Here is a 19950-nt window from a genome sequence, read left to right as displayed (position 1 = left end):
CTGATTGGTGAAATTACATCCTTTTCTGCCATTGTGTGTTTATTTAAGAGAGAAAGAGAATGATGCCAATATGGTTTTGTATTGCTAAACACAGTTTTGAGTTCTCCCAAAGCACATACACTCTCACGGTACCAAAACTGCAGCCAATCTTTCACATCGGATCACAGTTATTTCCTCGTCCCTAAGCCAACAGAACTTTAATAGTGCCTGAACAATCTCACTGTGTTTTAAACAGAACAAGGTTCGCACACACACGCTGCACACACAGCTGTTCTAGATTTTGTTTTGATTCATCTTGTAGCATCAGATGCATTGTTGTGATGCGTCGTAAAATATGAGCGTGTTCTCTGGTGGTCTTCCTTTCAGTTTGTATGTGTACTCTGGTGGTCTTTGTTTCGCTGTCTGAAAGTGAATGTGCTTGTCTCTGTATGCATATCTGGGTCAGTGCTTCTCTGGATGTGTTAATGTATGTTTTGCCCATGTTACATGGTCATGTGATAGTTAGTCCTTCATGTCTCACCTCCTGCTTCTCCTCTAGGTTTTGGTCTGGTGGAAACATCTCACCTTTGTTTCTTTTCTCTGTTTCTCCCTCTCTTTCTGATAAATTATGCTAAGTACATTTTGCCAAAGCTTTTTAAAGGTATAGTTCACCCAAAAATCATTTTAATTATGTTGCAAGCCTATATACATTTTTTTTTTTGTTCTGATGAACAGGAAGGAAGATATTTTGAGGAATGTTTGTAACTAAACTATTCATGAGCCCCATTCATTTCCATAGTATTCTTTTTTCCTACAATGGAAGTGAATGGGGATCATAATCGGTTTGGTTACAAACATTCTTCAAAAAATCTTCCGTTGTGTTCATCAGAACAAAGAAATGTTATATAGGTTTGTAACAACATGAGAATGAGAAAATGATGACCACATTTTTGGGTGAACTATTCCCTTAAAGCCCAGTCTCGGTCTACAATGGCCCTTGTGTTTGGATATTACTGGAACAAAATCTGTTTTCTCAACAAATTATATGAGCTGGCAAAATCACATTATTTTTCCTAGACAGTGCCGCCATTTTTTCTGACCCTTCCACCCACTGAAAGTGGCCGTAGACATCAAAGGCTACATTTTCCCTGATTCATTGCATACAAATGAGCTTGTGTAGAGTTCATTAATAAGCAAAGGGCTTTGCGAAATTAATGGTTTTGACTTTTGGATTAGCCCAGCGGTCTAAAACCAAATTTTTTCCTTTTACCAGTTGTCAAACAGTTTTCATTTGCGGTAGATCTCTGCCCTTCAGAGGGTTTTAGGTAATTAGTTTGTTGTAGTTAATGAATGTAAATGAAAGCGTTATCAGACTTGCACAGTGGATTTGAGGGGCTATACAGGTCAATTGTAGCATTTAACTTTTCTCTGCAAGAGTACGGTCTGTGCGGTCTTAAAGTCTTAAAGTTCTTTACGTTTTAAGAAGTTTTCTTTTTCCAACCACAAAGTATATTTTCAATTTTTTATTTAAACATAATGGTTTTAGTAGTCTATAGATTTAATTATTTTGCATTAAGTATATTCATTTCATTTTATAGTGTGAGATATCTTTAAACTTTTGATGCTAAACTTAGAAGATGCCTTTTTTCTCTGTGTTACAATTTGTATGTCTTTGTATCGATTGTGCAACTTTTTACATTATAAACAGTCAGACTATCATTTTTCAAATTTGATTTAAACATACCTGCATTTACTGTAAAGTTAATTTGTTTTATTTACTCCCTAAAGCCTTTAATAACTTGCATTTGGCGCTCAGCAAGTGTTAATCTGCTGGACCCTGTGTACTGTAAGTGTCCTGACTCTTCACCTTTACATCTTACTAACATGATTTGATCTTTTTTTCTTAGTTGTAAATGCAATATGCCAAATGTTTCTCGAGAGGCATGGGTTAGAAAACTTCCAAATATTTCTGTGTTTATGAAACTTGGGCCGTAATGAGTTTGGAATCATCTTGTGATCCTGTCATCAAGAAAATGACCCTCAGGAGGACTGCAGTGCTTGTATTCAGCCCACCAGTGATTCAATCTGTACTTATGAAACCGCCTTCTGGATGCCTGCCTGATTTTGCTGTTGGCGCATGGCGTGTTCTTGTACTTTTTGATCCAGCTTTTATTCTGTGAGCGCCCTTAGTGTGCATATGTGTGTTTGGCTGGCCTAAAGCAAACATTGGCTGCACTGGAGCAGGATATAGTCTCACATCTGGTCCTGGTTCATAACATCAACATGGAGAAGTGGTTTTATGTGTGAATGTGAACCCCTCAGACCCACTGGGTCCCTCGGAGCACTTCTCAGTTACCACCACTCTTCCTATCTTTACAGATTTGAAACTTTTCTGTTTCAAATCTTGTATCTTTTCAAATTACATATTGCATGGATTTTAATATACAAACCATAACTGTACTGTAGGAAGGAGTACAGTTGTTTGCCATTGGATAAAATGTTTGGGAAAGGGATTACATATATCTGTACTGCATGCTTAGTGCATTACCTATATACAGTATGTATATAAATACAGTTTAAAGAAGACAGCATAAATACATGAAATCCCTCTCTCGCTCTTTAATTTCCTGTATCTTTGCAGACCCTCCCTAAGAGAACTTCAGGGTCAATGAGGATGTGTTTTCTGTGTTGGAGTGTTTTGGCCTCAACTGTGCCAACTTTATAAATGAGCTCAGAAGTGGCTGACCACATACAAACACATAGTGTATGAGATACAACAACCAAAATAACACAAAGACACTTACAGTACAAGTCTGGCTTACATTTCTGCCAAACATGAGGCATTACCAAATTTATTCTTCAAGAAGTGCAGTGTCAACACACACACACACACACAGTCACAGAAAATTCCCAGTTTTTCCACAGAAAAGCATACATGTTGTGGTTTGGTTTGGTGGTATACTGTATTTGTACAGTAGTGTTGGTCTATAGTGGTCATTTTCTGAAGAAAAAATCCTATGCCTCCTACTGTGTGTCTGTAGTTTAGGTATTCATCTGTTTAAGGTAAAACACTGTGCTTAATTAGTGCTATAGCAAATCTGTTGTTATTTGATTCAGTGAACTGGTTCAGAAAAAGCTTTCCCAGAGTATCCATACAACATTTCAGGTATTTCTACATTACTATGGCTTGGGGACACTCCAATGCTCAATATATTACCACTCTGATGCCAAAAGTCTCACCTTCCAGTTAAAAAAACAATCATCAATTGATAAATAGGTTGTGCCCTGCTCTGCCCCAACGCTTTTTGGTTTTGGCTCAATCATTAAATATTTTTGAGTTTGATTAATTATATTTTTACACAAGCAACACACACATCTCTGCTACAAATAACAATTTGAAGTTTGTTTTTATTACTTAGCATTCTTGAACAATTACACCAAATGTGACAGAAGTGCAAACGTTACAACTTACCCCATAGGTGGGGTTAATTGTAACAGACAGGGGGTTAGTTGTAACACTTGCTTAAAATGAACTTTGCAGGCAAATATTTCAATACTGTTTTGTCTATATAATGTACTTGAAGTGGATATTGTTTATATATCTGTCTATAATACACTGTTCATCCCTCATCTATCCATAGTTTAATTATAAATGGATAGAAATGTTTAAATATGTATATGAGGAAAAGCAGCACAATTGTGACAAAAAAATATGTTACCCAGTCTGTAATAACCATACTAAAGTCTCAAAGTCAAACTCTGAGATAATGAGCATCAAAGTCTGATTTTAGCCATTCATTTCATTATGATTTTAATCTTTGACATGACCTTATTCAATCAATATTAAAGATATGAACAAAAATACATTTTGACACACAATTTTTGATAAGACAGGCACCACAGGTTTTGTTGGCAACCAGCAATCATTAGTGTATAGCCTATTTAAAACAATTACGCTAACATTAGCGGTTTTCATATCTTAATAGTTATGTGTCTGAAACTGTCGAATATATCATCTATTTACATGTATATCTATGGTCCGTGGTGGAGCGAAATATTGGAATCGGGGACTCATTTGCATATTCAGATCTATGGTCCGAGTTGTGCAATTGAGTAGATGCGGGGACTAATTGACATATTTATAAATCCACTTATACTAAATGAGCAAAGGGTGTAGAGGAACATTGAAGCATGAAGAAATGACTGTCACAAAACTTTTACTTATGCTATTATGATGCTCAATGATAATTTTTAGTAATAAAGTGATCGACTTTGGAAGACAAAAGTTATGGTACAGTTGATGTCAGGTTTAATTGTTGTCAGAAATATGTTGATTAATTCTGCACATTGTAGCACATGATTTTAGTGATATTTGTCTTTCCCCATTCAAGTCGATAGTACTTTTAGTCTTGCATGACGGACATATCCTAATGGTGCGCCTTCCCTAAAGGGACTATTTATACGGAGTCCTATCCAACTGATAATATTATGTTCTTCAGTAATATCCCATTTGTGACAGTCAATGTAAGACTGTTATTGTACCTGCACTGCTTTATCACAGTCGACTTCCTTATGGTGTGCCAATGCTTTCTGAATGTTTGTGTTTCCAGTGCTGGAGTCTAAAGTACATTTTCTCTTAGGTTGACTGTAAAATTTAGTTTGACATGTAAATTTGAAAATAAACCGCTTTGTGTAATGGTAAAACCAGACTGCCTAATTACAATGCTTATGTTTCTTTTTCTCCCTCTCTCATTAGGACGAGTCACAGCTGAACAGCTATGTCAGTACGTGCAGTTGTTTCGGGATAGTTGGGGGGCGCTAGAAAATAACAGTGGTGTTCTGCAGCTGGGACTGGCTGCTGCTCAAGCACTCCGCCACCCTGCCCTCTCTCAATGGGACGCCTGCCTCGCCTTTGAGAGACTCCTCCTGCAGGTGAGCCAATCACGCAGCTCGCTGACCTGTCAATAACAGGCTGTCAAGTTCTGATTACATCTAAGCACAGTATGTCACCCTTCACAGGCTCACCCTTTTTCTAGTAGACCATATTGCAAAGGATGATTAATACATTAATGCATACAAGGATGATAAAATGTTTTTAATGATATTTTTGTTGGAGCACGGTTCTGTGTACATTGTGGTTATATGGCAGTAATATTATAGGTTAAAATAAACAAATAACAGTTATTGGGCAGGTATATGTAAACAATAAGGTACAAGAGTTTGTGCTGTATTGTGGAATAAGTCATGGCTGAAGGGTGTTATTAAAGCATACATATTAAATATTATTTAAAATATGTATCTCTATAACTTTTATGTAAAATCACTAAAAGCTTTTCTTCCGCTGGAAAAATAGTCCCTGATCAGTGACATCAGAAGCAGATGTTCAGAGTGTTGTCACAGTCAGTTACAGTTTATATTTTACAGTCCTGCCACAGTTTAAGATTGAAAAAAAAAAACAGCTTTATCTGCGAAAGGCGTGAATTGAGCGTTGTGCGCGGTACGCGCGAATGGTGCTTTTTGTGCATTTTGCGGTTCACGCGAATTTGCGGCTGACGCCCGAGTTGAAAAATGTGAACTTTGGCGGAATTTCGCGCCACGTTAACCAATCAGGAGCCTGCTTGCTGCTGTGGTGGCAGCCCCGCCCGGAGTCACTCATTCAACCAACGCTTGATATTGTCCGTAAGCAGTCACCCGGAGCTATACAACACAAGTTCTTTTTTCTATAGAGGAGACAGGAATAAAAAGGACCTCGCTTGGAAGAGTGCCCTGCTGAAAAAAAACAGCATACCAGCAAGACCAGCATATGTTGTGTTTTGGTGCTGGTTTGCTAGTGAACACCAGCTTAAACCAGCACCAGCATTAGCACCAGCTAAACCAGCACCAAACCAGCATTAGCACCAGCATCCCATGCTGGTCATACCAGCAAGAGCAGTATATGTTGTGTTTTGGTGCTGGTATGCTGGTGACCATAATTCCCATGCTGGTCCATGCTGGTTTGATGCTGTTTTTTTCAGCAGGGTGTCAGTGAGGACATTGGGCAACCTTGTAAGTTGTAATACACACTTCACTTTTGAGTCACGTGACGTTTATCGACCTGCGTCGTTTATTTTCCCCCATAGTAACGTTACCAAATACAAACTGGTAACTGTCTCGATAAATGCACAATCAACATCTTGCAAACAACCGCATAGTACTTGCCCCTCCCACAAGAGGCGGAGTTTGCCTCTGACGCGCGTCAAATGCTTGCTTTTTCCGCGCGTCTACTACACTCTACACGCCCGAATGCATCCAAATTGTTCAAGCGGCAAACCAAGCGCAGTAGACACGATTTTGACGCCTGAAACACGGTTGGTGTAAACTCAGCATAAGACTTTGAGGGGCCGAGCCCAAAGAGAGTAAAGAACGATACAATTCCAAGACCATCAAAAAATGAATGAAAATACATCTTGGATATTGTGTGCCTTTGTATTAATTTGTTGACTGATTTATTTTTGGACATTCCCCCATTCATCACTTTCCGACACAACAAAAGAAATCAAATAAGAAATTTAACACATAAATCAGACAATGCACCAACAATTTAGTGTAATTCCCGCTGTTGTGGACTTGACCACTCTTAAAATAAAATTCTGAGACCACCAAGACAAGACAGAAACAAAAGACCGAGATATACTACAACACTAGCAGGAACGCACAGAATTGTTGGTTGCAGCGGTCATTGTTATAAAACGATAGTGTCTCCTTTCAGTTATATTACTCTTATTCACAAGCTTGTACTAATGATTTATTACATTTTCTCATGGTGCCATTTTTTCTGTAGTCTCACTGCAGGTGCAGTTAGTGAGTAAGTGAGTGAGTAAACAGTCTAACCAGCTGAAAAACAAGCCTCAATAAACAAACTGTGTTTGGCTTTGGGGAAGAACAGAGAGTCTTTAAGCATCCTTACCCTCACATGCTGACCGGACACACAAGTCTTAGTACGGAGTTGCGTGGCAGCTTGGATTTGAGTTGTGCAGTGGGTGTTTATCTCTCTGAGGGTGAAGAAGTAAAAAGGAAATGCTTTCACTAAGGCCCATCTGGGGAGGACACACGCGTGTACATCACATTCTGATGTCAGAGGTCAAATATGCAGAGGAGAGAGGGAGTGAAAGATGCAGGGGTAGAGAGAAAGGACAGAGACCTTAAGAGGAAATGTGCAAGAGTAAGAGAGAGAAGTACAATTAACCTCCAAGGGATTTTGGGAAAAAAAGGGTTTTATTAGATAGTTACTTATCAACATGCTAATAAACACAGCAGATCACAAAAAAGAAAAACGCTTTCCAGACTCATATCCTCTCCTCCTCTATTATTTTTCACAGACTGTTTTTGATGGAGTTTCTGGTTCCTGTGTGTGTAAAGAGATCAGCAGGAGCCTTCAGCCCATAGGAGCTCATTAAAACAAATCATGAAAAACACGCGGCAGAACCGGGCCAGACCGGTCGCATCTGCCAAACCGCCTAACAACTATACGGCAATCAGCACAACACAAGCTTATAAACCTCCAGCTCTCCGGTAGATATCGTTACTCTGAGGGAAAAAAAGAAGAAAAGGTGTTTACTAACATGTAAAACGTTATGCTAATCGCTCGCTATGGACCAAACTATATAAAGTAGGGCAGCGCTACCTAACAGATATGTCCTTATATGAAAACATCAGGCTGTTGAAATGAACTAGAAATGTTTGGAACGGAGAAGAAATGTAGCCCACAGTGGATTGTGGGAGATTTACAGACAAAATAACTCTGTCATTAACCGTGTAGTGCTCAGTTGGTCTTCCCATTTCCGAGACGTGATGAATGAAAGGGAATTTTTATTCATATTTGTATTGTTTATCGTCTTGGTAACTAAAATCTTTTTAAAGCAATATACTACTAAAGGCGTGCGATGGTGACATACAAAGCCTTGAATGTAAGATTTTCTCTTGATGCTTACAGAACTCTGTGGTGATAATTGGTTCTTAATATGTGCCCCCCAAAAATGGAATATTGTATAATTGTAAATCTGGGACATCTAATATCTTCATTCACCCTAAGTGTATGTTTTTCTCTTAAATCTGTGCGCAACAAAAGGTTGTGTATTCTCTCTCACCCTCCTATGATGCAGTACAGGATATCTGGATTGTACTGCGGTGATGATAAAGGCATCATCAAACGACTCTTGCACTAAGATATTCCCATAATCAAAAACGGTTTCATCTACAGTATAAGAAAATGTTCGCCTGAAAAGAACAAATTGGTATTTAGGTTGTCTGTACACCATAGCATTCAACACAGACTGATGCTTGGTAGCAATGAGGCGCTTTTGTGATACTTATATTTTGTTCATCAGTTGTTGTATGATGTAACGGTTGGTTGGTGTGGCACCCCCCCATCCACTTTGATGTTGGATGAATAAGAAATTGACAGGAATAAATTATTTTTTTACTTTCAAAAGTTCACGTGACCATGTTCATTGGTGTATTGGATTTCAGTATACTGTATGTATTGGGTTGAGAATTAACACATGGTACAGGCTTGCGAAAATGCCATTTGAAAACAGAAGTTGGCATCCATTTGATCTTGGCAAAAATTGACAGTAATTGTCTAGAAAATGACAGTAATTGTGTTGACTATGGCTATGAATTTAGACAGGTTGGGTTTCTTTTGCTACTGCTGTTTCATTCAGATGATTTTAGAGAAAGGTTTAGGTAAATAGCACTGACATAAAGCTAAAACCAGAGGAAATTTAGGCATCACGCCCTTAGGGCTGGTATTCAGCAAGCATACACACTGAGCTCTTACCCTGGCAGGATCTGTGAGTGTTTGCAGAGTAGGGTGGTTTGGATAAGTTGGGCAGTCAACAAAAAATTTAACACTGTGTCACGGACCGCAAATGCTGTGATTGGTCTGCTAAAACTCCTCCCTCAGGTTCAAAAAAATCTGTCGCATTTTCTCATATGCATTTTCGCTTGCAACAGTAAAAACAAAAAATGGAAAATCTTGTATAAATAGACGTGATTCTCTGCTCTCAAGCGTCCGCTGTTGGCGTTGAAACCACACCCACTCGCGTAAAATGTGCTGTCTCTCTCAACTTTCAAATACCTCTACAACCTACAGTAAATGTATGCTTATGTCACAATTGTGTTAGGGGCTGGCCATGCTTGGTGGCTCCAGTGCGTCATTGAGCCACCATTTTAGCCCCGTCCAAATAATCCTGAACATAGAAATGTGGAAAAACTGTTTAACATTGTAACTTCACAATTTAAATAGTTCAGTCTTTGAAAGTTTTTTCAGCAATATATTTTTTAACATTTATAATGTGTTTAGAAACAATTCTTTGAAATGATTTGATATGGACTTTAAAGGGACACTCCACTTTTTTTCCAAAATTTTCAGCTACCCTAGAGTTAAACATTTGATTTTACCGTTTTGGAATCCATTCAGCTGATCTCCGGGTCTGGCGGTACCACTTTTAGCATAGCTTAGCATAATCCATTGAATCTGATTAGACCATTAGCACTGCGCTAAAAAATAACCAAATAGTTTAAATATTTTTCCTATTTAAAACGTGACTCTTCTGTAGTTACATCGTGTACTAAGACCGATGGAAAATTAAAAGTTGCCATTTTCTAGGAAGATATGGCAAGGAACTATACTTTCATTCTGGCGTAATAATTAAGGACTTTGCTGCCGTACCATGGCTGCAGGAGGCGCAATGATGTTAAGCAGCACCCGAAAATAGTCCCCTTGGTTACTTTCAATAGCGGGGGACTATTTTCGGGCACTGCGTAATATAATTGCGCCTCCTGCAGCCATGGTAAGGCAGCAAAGTCCTTAATTATTACGCCAGAATGAAAGTATAGTTCCTTGCCATATCTTCCTAGAAAATCGCAACTTTAAATTTTCCGTCGGTAGGAAATAGGAAAAATATCGAAACTCTTTGGTAATTCATTGTGCAATGCTAATGGTCTAATCAGATTCAATGGATTGTGCTAAGCTATGCTAAAAGTGGTACCGCCAGACCCGGAGATCAGCTGAATGGATTCCAAAACGGTAAAAATCAAATGTTTAACTCTAGGGAGCTGGAAAATGAGCATATTTTCAAAAAAGTGGAGTGTCCCTTTAACAACTCAGGCTGTAAGAAAAGTCCCTGTCTATTTGCCGCCATCACGGCTAATGCTTCATTATAAACATACACAAGCAGCTGCTGCTTTTTCTGCTTTTGCCTTAATTCTATTGATGTTACACCAGTAACATGCCCATTGACATTGCCTACTAGCGGTCTTGCATGTTACACGGACAACGATGCAGAAGTATAAATGAAAACTGACTGTTTAACCTACAGCATTAAGGGTTTGGCGTAGGTCTGACGCAGACGTATAAATTGAGCTTAAGTCTCTGAAAATGTCCATTCAGTCTGATTGCATACTGTAGATAAAACATTTAGCAAGCACAGAGGTCAAATAAAAATTTGGCTAAAATAGGGTCACCTGTGCATTGAGATTTACTTTACCTGTTCTTTATAAGCAGTTATGCACTGACCTATGAGTGATACATATAGTCAAAAATCACAAATGGTCACAAGAGACTCATTTGAGGCTTGTGTAACTACCATTTGGCTTGTCTGACTGCTTGTAATCCTGTCACCCTACAGATGTTAATGGCAAATACAAACAGCACCCATAAGTATTAAATGGGTATTAAAGTTGTTAGTCCCAAAACATTTTTTTGAAAGTGTATCAATCCAGCAAGCCTTGGCTATTAGTTTATTGCCTGTCTCAGAGTTATTGTTAATTGTATGTGTTTTTAAGGTCTTTCAGAGGCTGGATGACCGAAGATTTGATCAATCGTGTGGTAAATGTGTTCTTAATACCGCAGTAGTGGACCTGTGACCTTCCACCTCCTCCACCTCTCACAGACTATTGGGGGATTGTTCTGTCTGAATGAAGTGCCTGAGCTCGGTTTGAGGCCTTTTTACTTATCAATAACCATGCAAAACCTTTTGCTTTGAGCTGTCTTTCTTTTACTTCCTGTTGGCTGGTGTTCACTTGGTCCAGGACTGAATATCAAAGGCAAATTTGTCAATTTCACAAGGTTGAATGCATAGCTTTAACATCGGTAGGGGCATGCATGTGCCTTTCAGATCTAGCCCCACAAAAGCCCATGCATCCAAAAACAGAACAAACCAAAGTCATCCTATGTTTGTAGAGATGCAGTCGAACAGCATCGGTGGCTCCGGGCCATCATTAACACGCACACAGACAAAGTTATGGCGTTTCACCTTTGACCTTTGAACCAGTAACCCACCCTCAGGTCAACCCGTTCCCCTCTGCCTGGAGCCCATTGCGTCGTCCTGGATAATATCTAACTGTATGCACACTAATACACACACACACACACACACACACACACACACACACACAGGGACAGTTTCTGGACAGTTTCTGACCCCACTAACACAACAAGCTTGTTTTCCTCCCCCATCTGCACAAATGCACGGATCGCTGTGGGAGGAAACCGTGTGGCGTTATTCTGGAATGAGTGTACGTCTGGCTCCGTTGCGTGTTGTCGTGTGGGTGGATTTTTGACCCGATGTTCGAAACCCATGTTTTTGTCACTCTGACAGTCCCCACAATCCCCTAAAACATTCCTTTTATACCCTCCTCACACCCCCTCCATCCCACATACGTACGCCCTGCAGTCGGTCCCAGCTTGCAGGAGTTAAAAGAGCACTTCAGTCAAAATTAAAATGTTGTCATTAACTCGACCTCATGCGTTTTAAACCTGTTTGACATTCCACTGTGAAACACTAAAGGGTATTGTTTGCCAAAATGTTCACACAACTTTAGCTTTACAATGAAAGTGAATGGTGTCCAAGGGCTATTAAGCATCAAAATGACTAAAACATGACATAAATGTAGTACTTGCAGCTAATGTAATTGTGTAGCTTTGTAATATTGGATTGTAGCTTAAAATTACTTTTAGGAAACTTTTATGATATTATTTTGTGCTCGACAGCCCCTGGTTATCATTTACTTTAATGAAAAAGACCAATGTGAGTATAATGGTAAATATTGCTTTTTGTGTTCGACAGACGAAATAAATAAATAAATACGAATTTTCATTTTTGTGTGAACTCACCCTTTAAAGTCTCCCTCCCTCTTTCTCTTACTTTCTTTGCAAAACTGTTGCCGATTTTGTTTTCATCTCTCTGTTGCTTTACTTCATCTGCCATCTTCCTTCTCCATTTCCTCTCATCTCTCTTATCTAACCTGCCTCTGTTCTCCCTCTTCCCTTTTTATGTCTTTGATCCATCTTCATATCTGTTGTCATCTAGCTTGACAGATGCTCATAATGTACAGTATTTATTTCCCACCCAACAGTGTGATAAATAAAGCACATCATATAATGCAGAAGAAAACATACGGGCCACGATCCAAAAACTGCCTTAGTCTGTATGTGACTTATTTACGCTGTCTGCCTTCCTGTGTTTAGGGTGAACAGATTACAGCCGGACAGAAAGCACAGCCCGTTTACTCCTTACAGGAAGCTCTCCTATCTCTTCGCCCTCCAGTATAAACGCAGACTCGTATACACACACTATACAGTACATACACATACATTTAAAACCACACACCTCCGCTGACCACACACTGTCTTCACAGAGTTCATCTAAACTTTATAAACACACGTGCACTATGTTTCTAATGGGTACTTTGGAGTTTAGGCCCTCATACACCTGACATTTTCAGACAGCTGTGTTTGTGAAAGTAACATCCTGTTTTGATTTCGTTCTCGGTGTCTTTGCATATATGGTGATGCGTTTTTGTTTTGTATACGTGATGCGGAAGCCAAATGTAGTGTAGTGTAATGTGTAAAGTGTTTTAAACTGGCGTTGTGTATCAGATAAATCAGAGATCAAATGAACATCTAAAGATTGAGATTTTTAGACTCCTGATCTATTAATTCCTACTTTTATTAATCAAATTCTGGGTTCCCAGGGGTCCTTGAAAGTTTGTGAATCTGGGGTGGGGAATTCAAGGCCTTGGGATGTTTTTTTTAAATATACATACATAGATACAGGTCATTGAAAGTGCTTGAATCTATTTGAAGTTTTCTGGAAAAAATTATTCCCTGTGTAGTATAGGATAATATCAACAATTCTAGGCTTTTAAGCACACGTGCTAAACTGTTCGCTTTGAATGCTTGTATATGCGAATGTTGATTCATACCAAAATGCTTTTTTTGCATAGTTGAAAACGTCTCCGGTTACGCATGTAACTGTTGTTGCCCGAGAAGGGAACGAGGCGCTGGTCTCCCTTCCCATTCTTCCTGCGTCCCTGTAATGCCGTCTTTGGCAATATTTCAGATAGTGATATACTTCCTGGCTCCCATGTCACCCTGTGTTTGTCGTTAAGCCTCACCATTGGTTGAATTTGATATACACATTCAGAAGCACTTACCCTTGGAAGCGTCCCCAAAGTGTCACCGCAGTGATGCAGCGCAGGTTGCCTCGAAAGGAAACTGTAAGGTCACACAATGTAACCTTGCTCTCACTTGAAATGTGTCCCCACATTTAGTCATTGAATTTGAGGGTATTGGACCTGGAAAGTCCTTGAATTTGAAGTTAACTAAGGTGTGGGAAACCTGCAAATCCTCAATGCTGATGATCTTTCTAGCTACAGTCGCCTCTTGCTTACTCACTAGAGGACTATTGGCGTCTATTAAGATAAATAGATTTGCTTTATGTTACTATATATGCAAATGTTAAATTAGTATCCTAAGCCCTTTCAAACACAGTTTATGGAAAATACATGGAAAATTAGTCTGGGATTTCGTTCAATTCTGTTCATTCACACTGCCAATGATTTTCCGAAATCATAGGTTCTTAAAAACAAGCATTTTGGTTATTAACCACAATTTCTATCTCGAGAAACCACCCGGGTGCATTTTTATGACAAGATCATAAACTTGTACATAATGTGCTGTTCCATTATGCTGCCAATCTCAGTTTAAGGCGCAAGGGACGAGCTCCCTGATCTCTCCTTCATTCCAGTTTACAGACATTTTCGGCATAAATGTTGATCTGCATTAAAAACTCCCCTGTCAAAAAGCTGATTGAAAACTTGAATGACACGTGTCCCTTAATGCTTATGGCATTGCTCATGGTTTTTGTTCAATTAGGATGCATTCTGTAAATGTAACTAGGTCCTCTTTATGGGAACAATCCCAGGATCAAGTTTGTAATGTAAAGTATAAAAATAATATCCTAATGCATTGCTCTGTCATGTAAATTGCACAAATTTTATTTAAGCTATGACTAGTCTTGACACTGTTCATGCTGTGGAGACAGAAACAAACTGGCCCACCTAACAGAGTACATTTTCGCTCCAAAATCTGTACTAACATTTCTCATTTCTAAAAATATTTTCTGGAAAGCACATTGGGAAAACTGTTATGAACAAAATTTAATTGAATCTCAAAAAGGCAAAATACTGGAACTCTGAAAAAAGCATAAATGACATAAAACAATAAGTACATCAGTTACATTGATTCAAAGGGAATACATCAAATAAAAATATTTCCCAGTTCGTTGGCCTGTCTGACATACTAGTCTGTCAGTGTTTCTCATTGGCTGTCAGGGTGCTGTCTGCTGTGTGTACGGTATCTGCAGTGAAAGTGCTGACAGGTCTGTCTCTTGCTTACGGCTCATTGATTTAAAATGAAACTCATCTCACATGGGTATCCATTCAAAACCAGATCACAATGACTTCTCAAAAACTAATACAGCCAGAAAGAGCTTTGCTTTAGTCCATTAGAAACTAAAACCCAATCTACAATACACAATAGCTTTTGAACTATATGCCCAGTAAAATGTTGTCATTTATTAAAAAATAAATTATAAATAATTTGAGCCAAATGTATAATGCAGTATATTGTAGTATCCAGTATTTACCTTAACACCAATTAATACAATTTATAACGAAACATGACATCTATGTTAATGCATTATAATATAAACATAGTTTGCTAGGTTTTTATGTCACTCCCAGCCCTGGGAAATACAGTAAAGACAGTAATATATTAGCCTCACAGAATGCATTAGTTGTGTTTTAATTAAATAGGGCAAAGTTTAGCATGAGGTTTAGTCATATGTTTGTGTGCATATATGGATACACAGTTCTGCTTGAGGTGTGAAAAGGTGCTCGGGTGAATCAGGTCAGTGTTTTGGTCTCGCAGACAGAGTCATTGACACCCGCATAAGAGTGTGTGGGACTTTATTCAACGGCTTGTCAATCTATACCACCACAACGTCTGTGTGTCTGCATATGTCAAGGTGGTCTGTGTCTTTTCACTTCAGTGTGTGCGTCGGACCGAAGAGAGCTTAATCCAGGGCTCCAGTCGGACAACCGTTGGAAAATCTCGGAAATCCCCCACAATGCCGTGCTTTCACACAGAGCTAGTCTGCAGAAAGACAGGGCCTTATATAGTTAACATATAGTTATAAAGTTATAGTTACAGTTTGGAGTTAACGGAGTGGTTCATTTCTTTTATATATATATATAATATATATAATGATTTTGCCAAAGAATCTTGGTTTTCCATAAAGGGGCAGTTTACACGACAATGATGTACTAAAACCTTTTCCACTTTGTACTAAAACATTTTCAGAGTGATCTCCATTCACACAAATTTGCAAAAATGACAAAAAATTCTGTATTTTGCATGCTAGGCAGTAGTTGACAAAGTCACACAGTGAGTACGTTTGCATGCACAGAATAAGCGGATAAGTATCAAAAATCTGCTTATTACAGAAAACTGTTTTCATGCGTTTACATGCAAATCAATAAGCCAGCTATGCAGACAACTGCGTTTACATGGGACTTGAAGAATTATCAGTTTTCTCGCAGGCAGTGACGTCACCACCTATAGTACACAATAGTCGTTCAAAAAGTCAACGGCATATCTGTATTAAGCTGTACTGTTGTATCTCTTCTCGGGTCTGCAGAACCTGTAAATGTAACATGAGCTTCTATTTTCACAGTTTCTCTGCCAACTGCTTTTGTCGAGCGGAGACTTTTATGCGTTACTTTGAGCTTACTTCCGCGTGTGACGTTTATCTTTCATACCCGGAGACATGTGCACATGGACAAAACCGTGAGAAAGCAGGTTAAGGTGTTTACATGCCACGCGAAATCGGCGTAATGAGCAAAAAACTAGGGATGCACCGATAGGATTTTTTTGGGCCGATACCGATACCGATTTAAACAGACAACTTCTGGCCGATACCGATGCCGATACCGATATTTAACACTTGTACCAATACTATACAGTTGGTCTATTTGCTAGTTTATTTCTGCATCAAATTATTTTTACTGAACATGGATTTGATCTAATTAACATTCAACTGACCAACATAATAAGAGAGACACAAATTAAGCTAAAACAAATATAAGAAGACAGCATGACAACCTTCAAAGGTGGTTTTTGCTGTTCAGCATTTATTTTATTAACAACATTAACTCGTTTTTTTAAATATAATGGATTTCTTTATGCAGTTAATTAATAGGCCGATACCGATTGTTTTTCTTGTGCTATTGCCGATATGCCGATGGTTTCAAATTCATCAAAAATCGGCCGATAAATATCGGCGGCCGATACATCGGTGCATCACTACAAAAAACTACCTGTGCCGATCGTTTTTTGCTTACGCCGTTTATGAGTTTTCCCCGATTAAAGAAAACAGTTTTACGCGTTTACATGACCCCACGTGTTATCAGTTTATTAAGCATAATCGGCGTAAGACTGTGCATGTAAACGCACTCAGTGTGTTCAGACATTGTGCCATACGTATGCATGTGACATCATCGTTTTAACCTACCGGTATTCATATTTTCATAGTTTAAACAGAGACAATGGCTGGGTTTCCATCTAAACGTGAAGCAAATCTTTTTAAAATTCGCAAAAAAAAGAAAAAACAAAGATATGCAAAATAGGTGCTTTTCCATCAAGTTGAATGAATGACGGTGGTATTGGTAACCTAGTAACCAACAGTAAACTTTTTTTTTGACGCTCTCGCCAGTGGCGGTGTGAATGCACAGTAAGATCTTTTTTGCGAATTAAGGGATTTTTATTTGAAATTTGGTGTTTCTATCACTCGTTTCTTATGTGATACTTCAAAATGCGCATAAAATCAGGATGATGGAAACCCAGCTAAAAATGAAAGCTTACATTTTTTAGTTCAAAACCCCTCAGTTTTTGTTAGTTTGGTGTAACCACACATTTTTAATTATTCCCAGATTCAGATACTACATCCACCTTTTACAATATATCACCTTCAAACACAGGCCTTCTTTGTCCCGCCTCCATCTTCTACTAGTAATCCACAAGCCTCAGGCAGTGTGTATGCGGGAGACCGAGATATTAAAGGCTTGTGTCAATGTATTAGGTTGTCCAGGGTCAGTTGTGGTCAATGAGACCTAGATTCATTTTCTCATCACGTAGCTTAACCAAAACCCAGAGCATCCTCGTAATGTGCTCATCAGTTCTTTCTTGCAGTTCCTTCTGCACTCTGATTGGCTGATTGGCTTTGCAGCGATTGTGTGATGATATAACCCTGATTAGTTTTTAGGGGACTGCAAGCACTGTGAAGCATCATGAAAGTATTCAACTTCAAACGCATATTATGATTTCAGAAGTGTGGAGTCTTTTTTTTTTTTTTTTGGAAAAAATTATTTCTTCGGTCTGTTTTCTACAAAATTGTCTTATAGATAGTTATAGTATAGTATGAAATGGGACAAAACAGGTTTTATTGGTTAATTTAATGACATGTAATTGTTTGTTTTGGAGCTTGATGATCTGTGGTCACCAAATATTACATTACCCAGTATATATAAAAAAATGTTTTTGCATTTATTTTGTGCTTTTATCCAAAACAACTTACAGTGCATTCAGTCTATACATTTTAATCAGTATGTTTATTCCATGAGAATTGAACCCATGACTTTTGCATTGCTAACGCACTACTCTACCAATTTAGCTACACAAACACAAAGTAGCATGAACATTTGCATGAGGGTGAGTAAATGATGACAGGGTTTTCAACAGTTTCTTTAAGCATGCTTGTCTGTTTCTGTTCCAGTGATTGTAAACTGTGATTAACATTCATCGCGTCTGGTTTTAAGCTTGGCGCGACTCTCACGGTTACTGCGGAGAAACACAAGTGCCGGGAAACGCACGCCGCTTCATATCATTTCTCTTTCGTTTGGTCTATGTTTACACACAAATTTGAGCTGCACTTACATAGAGTTGAGAGCAAATCAAAGTCATCTGCTAAATAATTTTCTTTTGGCAACCGGCGCTCAACGGCCCCTCCTACTCATCTCAGACTCCACCCACACCCACATAGAAACCGTGATTGACAAGCAAACATAGAGGAGGTGGAAACGCCTCAGGCTGTGTGCCGATGTGTCTGGAAGTGTTTAAATGTTCCTGCTTCACTGCTATTGTGCTCTGCTATTGCCCTGTGCAGCATCCCTCAACAAAACATTGCTTTTGTTATTGAGGAGTGAAGTTTGGGCCATCAAATGTCATGTTTGCCTGATGTGCCCGGCCCAAAAGCTAGCAGTCATTTTTTCATATTCGGTCTTTTTACTGTCTGAATAATTTTTACTATACTTTAATGGATGCAAACTTTACCTTTTGAGAGCATTTAATTAGAAGCACATAATTAATATTTAATCCATAGGGAACACTCAAACAGATATAATGTTTACTTTGTAATTCCCATAAAGTTATTTTGAATAAACCTCTCCCAACTAAATACATCTAAATGTAAATATGCCAAAAATGTGAATAATTTACTCCTTTCCTCTTTATTCAGACATTTGGTCTGAAGGTATTTCTTATCCTCTAATCTCATCCCTCCATCGCTCTCATGCTGCATCTTTATCTCACCCTCTTCCTCCTTCCCACTTATCTTTTATCTAATTGACCTCCATAATTAGAGACACTCTTGCTCTTCCTGTGTGGTTTAAGTGTGTGGTGTCTGTCTCCCAGTCCTTCACTCAGCTGACAAAGATCCAAACAGCAGCATCCAGTGGTCTGCGTGTCACTTTGTAGTGAAAAACATGGATTTTTTTAGGATAGGCTCTGCATTACAGGTTCGATATGCTGCATGGTTTACATTACAACATCAATTAGCTTTCCATTTGTGTGGTCGGGCTTCACAGCCAAACATGATTCGGAGTCTTTTTTGCGGTTTTAATGTCTGATGCAGCCAGCATTCTTCATGATCCTCATGAAGGGCTGATAAGGTGAGATGGTGTTAGGGAGTAATTCAAAGAGAAGAATATAAACTTAGATATTCATTTAGAATTTCCCACAAATGAGGCAAGGGGAAACTTATTGTTCTCCTTCTTTCCCACATTATTCCCCCTCGCTCTCTGTCGCTCTCTCACTTTGTCTTGTTCTTTAGGAGTATAAGTAATGAGTAGTGCCATGTGTGTTTGCATGTGCTGTTGTTTTCCATGGAAAAGAGGGGGAAATTAAAGGAATGAAACTAACCTAAACGAGGCCAACATGCAACCGCTAATTATGAAGCTGTTTGAGGAGAGGGGGCGACAGGGCCAATAGACAATCTTCACATGCAACCTACTTTCCTTCTTTCTGTCTGTCTGTCTGTCTGTTTGTTTTGTTTTCTGTCTTGTTTTCTAAATGTCTTTTTAAATTATTTATATCTTCATGCCTGTCTTTTTTCTTTCTTTTCTTATTATCTTTATCAATTATTTCTGTCTGACCATTTGTCTTGTTTTCTGGCTCGTTTTCTATCTTTCTCAGTGTATTTTTTTTATTCTGTCTGTCTCCCTCTCTCTCTTGTTTTTTTTTTCTTAATGTTTTTGTTGTGTCTGTCTTGTTTTCTTTCTTTTTTCATCAATGATTTATTTGTTTTTTGT

General features: G+C 38.6%; 1 protein-coding gene across 1 annotated transcript in view; it reads left to right on the top strand.

Moving 5' to 3' along the window:
* The window catches only part of scfd2 (sec1 family domain containing 2), a 94575-nt gene that overhangs the window by 22173 nt on the left and 52452 nt on the right, over positions 1-19950 (top strand). Inside the window, exon 4 of the mRNA XM_065257145.2 lies at positions 4736-4911. Within this exon, the coding sequence (XP_065113217.1) occupies positions 4736-4911 (176 nt within the window). The remainder of the gene's footprint in view (positions 1-4735; positions 4912-19950) is intronic.

Source organism: Paramisgurnus dabryanus, chromosome 12 (assembly GCF_030506205.2).
Source record: "Paramisgurnus dabryanus chromosome 12, PD_genome_1.1, whole genome shotgun sequence".
NCBI lineage: Eukaryota > Metazoa > Chordata > Actinopteri > Cypriniformes > Cobitidae > Paramisgurnus > Paramisgurnus dabryanus.
Note: the sequence above shows the minus strand (reverse complement) of the source record. Positions and strands in the feature narration are given on the sequence as shown.